Source organism: Verticillium nonalfalfae (assembly GCF_003724135.2).
Source record: "Verticillium nonalfalfae strain VnAa140/NRRL 66861 chromosome Unknown scaffold_271, whole genome shotgun sequence".
Lineage (NCBI taxonomy): Eukaryota > Fungi > Ascomycota > Sordariomycetes > Glomerellales > Plectosphaerellaceae > Verticillium > Verticillium nonalfalfae.
In genome coordinates, this window is record NW_021167496.1 from 1 (window position 1) to 7,523 (window position 7,523).

Genomic DNA, 7,523 nt, shown 5'->3' on the forward strand with positions numbered 1-7,523 from the left:
TGTCGGTGGTGTCCTCGAAGCGGGTGGGTGGGAGGGCGCCTGAGAAGTAGGAGGGGAATGGGGTGTCGACGTAGCCAGGGACGAGGCGAGGCACCCCCCGGTGGATAAAGGATGGACGAGTGGATTGTCGATGCGTAGTGGGTGTGCTGGACTGCACAAATGCCGAAGCTTGCGAAAGCGCAGCACTCTTCGTCTGGTCACTCCGCAATCGTAGCTTGCCTGGCAAGGTACCTCTCGTCACCTCACTTCACCTCACCAGGAACGTCGTTGATGATCCACCTGACGAAGCGGACGGACTTGCCGTGTGTTAGCCCAGGTCCCAGAGCACGCGTCGCATCGAACAAGCGGAGTGAAGAGCAGCAGAGAGCACCAGAAGCAGTGAAAGAGAGAGGGGGACAGAGGAAGAGAGGCACCAGTGTAGACCTTTCACGCCTCGACTCGTGGGGTGGGCAATTCTGTTTTCGTCGTGGCCTGTTTGCGCCAGGCACGGCACGGTGTGCTCTGGTCGTTCTGTGGCCGCAAAAAGTAGGTACTGTGCTGTATGCATGTACTGCAAATCGGAGAGTTCGATCTGGTGACGAGGTCTACGCTCGTCAAAACCAAAAGTGACTTTGACTTGGTTGCAGACGGGACTGGGATTGGGAGACTGGGACAGGCGACAGACGAGGTGGTCGGCTCGTATGCGTGAGTACCATGTAGGGAGGGGGGTGCCTGGCGAGCTGGAGACTAGGGGTGTGAGTGGGTAATTTTCACCTGTGGTACAGGTGTTGAGCGGCGAGGATTTCGGTATCTCACGCGTCCGGATGGAGATCTCTGGGTCGGTCCCCACGACAGAGCCGAAGACATCTGACTCGAGACCTCGTGCAGATAAAAAGCGCGAGTAATTGCGACGCCTGCCGAAAGGGGCCTATGATGCAATGCCTCGTCGTCCGTCGGCGTCAGAGACAAAGATTGTGATTGTATGTTCCGGACATCTGCCCAAGAGCATCCAGATGAGTCCGGAAACGAGCAGAAGGGGAGGGAGAGAGAGAGAGAGAGAGAGCGCGCTCAGATGCTGACCGCCCCGGGATGGCAATGCTTGGGGTTGCTTCAGACAATGGAAGGGGCCTGGCCCTGTTCTTTCTGACGAGGGTGGTCGTGGGCAAAACTGTACTGTTCTGTATAGGGAGATACCATGTACCAGGCCAGGGCAGACGAGCGGCTCCTCATGAACACAGCACTGGGTTTGAGCTGGTGTGAAGTAAACGACTTGTCGTCTCCTGGAGGGGCCGAAGCGGAGGTACACAGCGCGCTGAACTCTCCCTATTGGTACCTGTCTACTTTACCTTCTCTTTCTTTCTCTCGGCCTCTCTCTCCTGACTGCCTGCTGCTGTGTTCTGTTCTGGGCCTCGTCGAGGGGGGCGGGGGGGGGGGGGCAGGAACCAACTTACCAGGGGGCAAGGGTGGGCAGGGTTCCTGCAAAAAACAGCGTGGGAGGTCGGCAATGTGGTGGCCCAGGATGCTCACGAAGAACGGAATGGGGGGGGGGTGGCACTATACAGCGTGGTTCCATGGATTTGGAGAAGGAGAAGGAGAACGGAGGGAGGGTGGGGTCAGTGGATGCACGTCGCGGTCGCTTATTGGCTCTACACCGTGTGTCAACAACCTGAAGCACCCCGGAAGCGTGTTCTTCTGTCTGCCAGGTGGCGGGCACGCTTTTCACAGTATGCAGTCTGAAATCAGAAAGCTTCATAAACTCAATGAATGGCAGGCATGGCCACAGGGTTCAAACACAGTTACATGACTGGGCCGCCGTGACCAAGCATTCACCATGGACCCGATTGTGTGTGGGCGTCGGGTAATCGCCGATGCACGCGTTGCTGAGTGTTGTTGTGGCAGACGGGCAAGGACGACGTCAGGAATGTGGATACGCTAGCTATTCTCCTAAGTCAATACTTTCCGGCGAGGGCAGCCGCAACCGGTTTGGGCAAATGACTTGATACTCAATATTTGTTCCAGGTGCAGTGTCTTCCTGGCAAGAGCGGAACTGACTGCGCGAGGGCAAGAGCTGAGGAAGGAAGCCCCGCTCAATACATGTGTCAGTGGAGACTTAAGGAAGGTACGGGGGGGCACATCAGAGGAAGAGAGAGGGAGGGGTTTCTTGGGCGTGTCCAGATCCCTGCCATTGGCAACATGATCACAATTGCTGTCGTTGCGGGCACCTGACGACGAGGAAAACTGGGCCCGTGTTTGGAAGAGAAAGTCAAAGTCAAGAGCTGGTCTGAGGTGCGCGGAGTTTTCCTTTGATGTGGTGGAGGCGCGGGAAATATCGATTTGCCCGTGATGTTGAGTGTGATGATGCGCCGGAAGCTGGGATACTCACAGTGTGCAAGAGACACTGTAGATCAAAGACGAGCAGGGGGCCTTCTCCGCCTCTTGCTCATGCTGTCTGGGAGTGTTTTAGCGTGGGTGTGCTGCTGATGGGTCTGCTTGGCTTGGCTTGCTGGCTGGTCCTTGCACTAGAAGCTGAACCCATGCCTGGACCATGGCATTCTGATCCGTGCTGAGCATCGAAAATGAGTGGGTTCCAGAGATCTGCGTCTTTTTCTCACACTAACCCCGATAGGTGGGAGGATGGTCATGTGGGTCAGAGCGCCCGGCAAGGGGGGTCTCTTGCGAAGGTTGGTCCTCTCTCTCTCTCTCTCACTCTCTCACTCTCTCTCTCCCCCTCTCCACTTTTTTCTGCCTCGTCTTTCATCGAGTCACAGTCCGCTAATGCTTGATGATGATGTCCGACACGCCGTGGAAGGGGGCCACTGATGTGCCGACTCTTCCAGTCGGTCACTCATCTGCTCACCTCAACAGACCGACTCATCTCTGCCCACCCCTGCATTGTCGGTGCTGAGATGCTGCCATGCCGTCGATCGCCACAATGCTCGGCTCCTCGTCTTCCCTCTGCTTCTATCACAGGGCCTTGGCATCACCGGACATTGGCGGGCCTCACGTCGCGTCTGCCGCGTGGGTATTCACTCATCTTTGTCCCATGCGTGCCTCGACGTTGCTCACTCGCCCGCCCGCGCCGCTCTCTCGCCAACGTCCCTCAGAACCCGATCGCCGGCTACTGGGCGCACCTTGTCGACTGCACACCGGGGGCCTGGCTGTCATGCTCCAAGCGCAGGCGCTGGTCGTATCTGCCGCTCTGCTAAGTCGCTGTAGCGCTGCCAGTAAAGCCCCCAGATGCCGCCGATGGTGCCCTGGGCAAAGCGACAGTGCAAGGTCCGTCAGCGGGAGAGCAACGGCCGTCGGACAGACGAATCCTCGACACGATGAACTGCCCGGCCTGCCCCTGCAAGCTCTGCTCACCTGCAGCCCACGACTCGCGCCTGACGCATGGAATGGTCGCGCCCCTAGGCTCTAGCTCGGTTGTCTCGTGTGGACCCTGACTCGAGCCTGGCGAAGCAACGTCGATCCTTATGGACTTGGACAAAAAGAGAATAGGCTCGAGTCTCGGGGCTTTCTTTCGTCGATAAGCGCTAGCTTCGTGCTGGGAGGACTGGTGGCTCGGTTCGTCGGCGGGAAAGACGACTGCTGGGTGCTGGGTGCTGGGTGCTGGGTGCTGGTAGCTTTGCGAAGGTGTCTGTCTACCGTACACGCAGGCGACCGCATGGTCGGACCACATCCATCCATCGCGCTTTTCTCCGCCCGCTTCGGAGGGCGCACGTTCGTGTGTTACATGACTGACGACACTAGACCACGAGGCAATTTGGGGACATGTGCAACGACCGGAAGTCAATCTTGTCCCTCTCTCGTCCGGCCCTCAGGCGCTCAATCGTCGATGATTCGAACCCAGATTCGACATGGGCAGAGTTGCATGCTGCGTCCCTCGGAAATATCTTCACGCTTTAGGGTCTGCCATGTCTGGGTCGATCGATTCAATGGCTGTTCTCCTCTGGTGTGTACGTGCTGAGAAGATGTGATGATCCATGATATCATTGCGTCAATGGAATATTGACCTGCGGCAACTTGCACTTTGGGAAAACGCCATGCAAGCAGTGCACTCTATCCATAGTCTACGCTTCACTTTTGGTCTGAAGGAAAGTCTCCTAGCGTCATCGGCAGGGCACAGATGTCCATCGTGAAGCAGGGGGCAGATTGTCGTTTAATGATCGACTAACCGTGCCAGCCTAAGAATGAACGAATATTGGGCGCCCGCCCCATTTCCTAGCGCACATGCTCGCTTCCCCCGCCAGTTCGATGTGCCAGGTGAAGTCATCAAGGTTGCCGGCTCACGGCGAACAGTGGCCAGCGAACAGTCAGTGAGATGGATGGACGAGTGCGCCTTGCGCCCTGCGCCGCGGTCTGTCACGTCTCATGAGCTGCAGCCGGGGTGTCTGGACGGCTGTAGACCAGGGTTCCCAATGTCGCTCCTGTTCTGCGGGTGGAGGAGGAGGTGCGCGGTCGAACGGAGAGCATGCATTTCACCATACGACTTTTCAGTGTAAAATACCCCGCGGGAAACCCCTCGCTTCTGCATAGTCTCCCTTTCATCCCTCAGGCTACCATGGTGGTGGCAGCACCAGACCACAAAGGCAGGTTTGCTGAGCTCCGCGGAGGATCGCAAGCAAATGCCAGCCGCCAGCCTCTCGTCGGCGGCCGTCTACCCTACCCTAGATACCTAGGTAAGGTAGCTGAGGTAGCTGAGATGCCGACGGCCTTTAAGACCTCTCTCTCAAGATGAGGGGGGAGAGAGACTGGCCAGGGATCATCCACAAGCGACCATGCCAGTCGTCTCGACCAGCATGCCGCCATTACATGAACATCGGTTAGACATAGGTGGTGCCTTCCACGTCCAAGGTTGCCAGGCCCCTCGGAGCCCCCCCCCCCCCCCCCTTCTCCCCCCTTGCTTGCCAGGGATCAGGAAATTCGGCAGGTAGCATCGGCGGCCGTTCTTGCTCTGATACCACATCATGGTTGGGCCAGCCCAGGATGTTGAACAAGGCTCTCAATCTGACATCTGACACCTGCCGTCTACCCCTCATCGCCATCTTCTTCTTCCGGTTCATCGTCAGATCACAGGCCCTTGGCTCGTGTATTCCTCACCGCCTGTACTGCCCGCAACGAGCGGCTTTTTCTCGCGACACTCGCATCACCCTTGGGGCCCAACCACCTTGACAAGGTCCGCTTTGGAGAGGAACCTAGCATGAAGGCCACATGGGACCCCAGCCCCAGTACGGCACCCAGACTCCCTCGTTCTCTTCACTTGCCCAGGCGTTTCATGTTTACCTCGACTCATGACCTTCTTGATCAAGACGCTGTCGACAAGGCCTTTCTCTGCCTCCCGGCCCCGGACCTTGTGCGACCACGCGCGCCATGTACGACCTGGGTGGCTTGACACCTTGGCGCCCTCACTGTCAATGATGGTAAGCTGTCTGCGGGCCTTCAATTCGAACAAGATCCGTCAGTCGACATTAGCGGCACTATCTCCTGCCCTGATCTGCCGCTATCCAACGGCTTTGCTTTCCCAAGCCAAACTAGCCCAGTTCCAAGACCCTGGTTTGGGGGCTCTCTCAAGGACAATAACCACTGGAGTGATCTGTCACCGGTCGACTTTAGGGCCTCGCCAGATCTCAAGCGACCCGAACCATCGGGAGGGACTAAAACCGCTTTCCTGCCTCGGAGGGGCACAGTGTCGCCTTAGCTCCTTTATGGCATCACCATTGTGAAGTGTATCTTGACTTCGTCTCATCTTCTCGGCTGTCCGTCTGGCAACTACATCAACTGGAGCATCGTTTCTCGGTTCTTGTTCGCCACATGTTTCTGGTCGCGATGGCAAGTGATTTCAAGACCGCCGACGGCCACCTTGGGCCGAGCAACCAGGCCTCGGCAGCTCTATTGACCTTCACCACCACACTATCCTGCGCACACCTTCGTAATCTTCTGCAGCCGTGGGCCACTTGTTCTCACTTCAGATCGACCAGTCGCTCACAGAAAGCCTTCTGCCAGTGAACTTGGAATGGTACGGCCCAATCACAAATCCGTGTGCCGTCAGGCCGTCTCGAATAGTGGCGAACGAGGAACACACATCGTCTTGCCGGCAACGACACTGCCTTAAGCAGGGGGGGATCTCTGGGAGTGTGCCAAGTCATGCCGTACCGCCAAGCTCCGGCAATATGCTGACAATCTTTTTCTGCCCACCCACCTGGACACCGTCCAGTGGAAGATTTGCCTCGCTCAACCAGAGCAGGTCTTGTGGTGCGTTGATTTCTGTTGTTGCATTCATTACCGTCGACAATCCTGCCGTCCCTGTTTACACTTTATGATTCGCTCGTTGTTGTCATTGCCACGTAACTACATGCATCGCCTGCATGTCTGCGTGACAGATCCAGCATCCAGTCGCTGCTATCATACTCAACATGACCACATTGCCGGCACGAGGCGATCGCCAACCGGCATGACTCGGAGGCCCGCACAGCACATAATATGTGCACGAGCCCACGCACCATCATAAGCGAAAAGAGGATTCGAGGGCATATCCGCCACTTCTTTGCCAGCAACGGCTGTATTTCCCTGGAACACGCCACTCGGCTCACGACTTGCTCAGATAATTGTAGGACAAGGCCCAAGGCTAAGTTTTTTTTTCTACTAAGCTCTGATATATTGCTGCAGAACATCACTCGACTCTAGCATTGGTGAAGGACATGACGATGACCACCCTGTACTTTTGCTATTGTGCGCAGTCCGTCAACCTATGTAACACACCTCAGTCCAGCTGACGAGACCAGCTCGCACTGCATGGACGACTGCTTCCCCTTTCGCCCCAACAGTGGGCACTGGCGGCGCTGAATCCAAGTGTACCCTAGGTTGACACAACTGGCCCGTATCGACGTCGGCCACTTCCGCGAGCACGGTCTACAGTATGAAGATGCACTCCACAGCCTACGTATACTCCGAGAGTTGTCGTCAAGACTCCTTGGGTTCAAATGCTGCGCTGAGTCGAATAACGGGCACCGAGCGTCTTTGACACTCAGCTTACTGTGCACCCAACTATTCAATCTTTCCTCTATGGTCGAGATTTGTCGTACCAGAGAAACTGAGATAATCGCACAGTGTAACGGCAAACCTTCGTTCGAGGGTTCAAGGATGCACCCGTGGAGCGGTCTGCTCTCCGCGCGCTGTGGGTGGCTGGTCTCTGCCAGAAGGACAAACGTGTCGTCCTGATGGCTAGCGCATGCGACAGGGATCCCCACGCATGCGCTGCTGTAACAGGGGTGGCCTGTCGAACTCTCTGCTACATGTAATGTACGTAGGTACATCACTGGAGGCATTTGATCACGGTGAACGAGATGAGCGAGGTGCAGAGCTCCAGCATGTGGCGGTCATCCTGTCCCATGGGCAGGAGCCGTTTTGCCGCTTAATCGTAGCCCTGTATTGGTTCTATGATATGCACGAGATTTGGGGGGAGGGGTGTGTCTACTGGAGGTCTATTCGAGGGGTCCTAGAACAGCAAGTTCCAAGAACAAAAGTGATGCCACGCAGGCGAAAAA

The 7,523-nt window shown here is 56.7% G+C and overlaps 1 protein-coding gene across 1 annotated transcript; it reads left to right on the top strand.

Annotated features, from left to right (window-relative positions):
• Window positions 1–2,911: 2,911 nt before the first annotated feature.
• Window positions 2,912–3,185, top strand: D7B24_004743 (uncharacterized protein; the record flags this gene model as incomplete). Its single annotated transcript, XM_028638909.1, has 2 exons — window positions 2,912–3,001; window positions 3,084–3,185. The coding sequence occupies 2 exons, from the start codon at window positions 2,912–2,914 to the stop codon at window positions 3,183–3,185; spliced, it is 192 nt and encodes a 63-aa protein (XP_028490164.1).
• Between the last annotated feature and the right edge of the window lie 4,338 nt (window positions 3,186–7,523).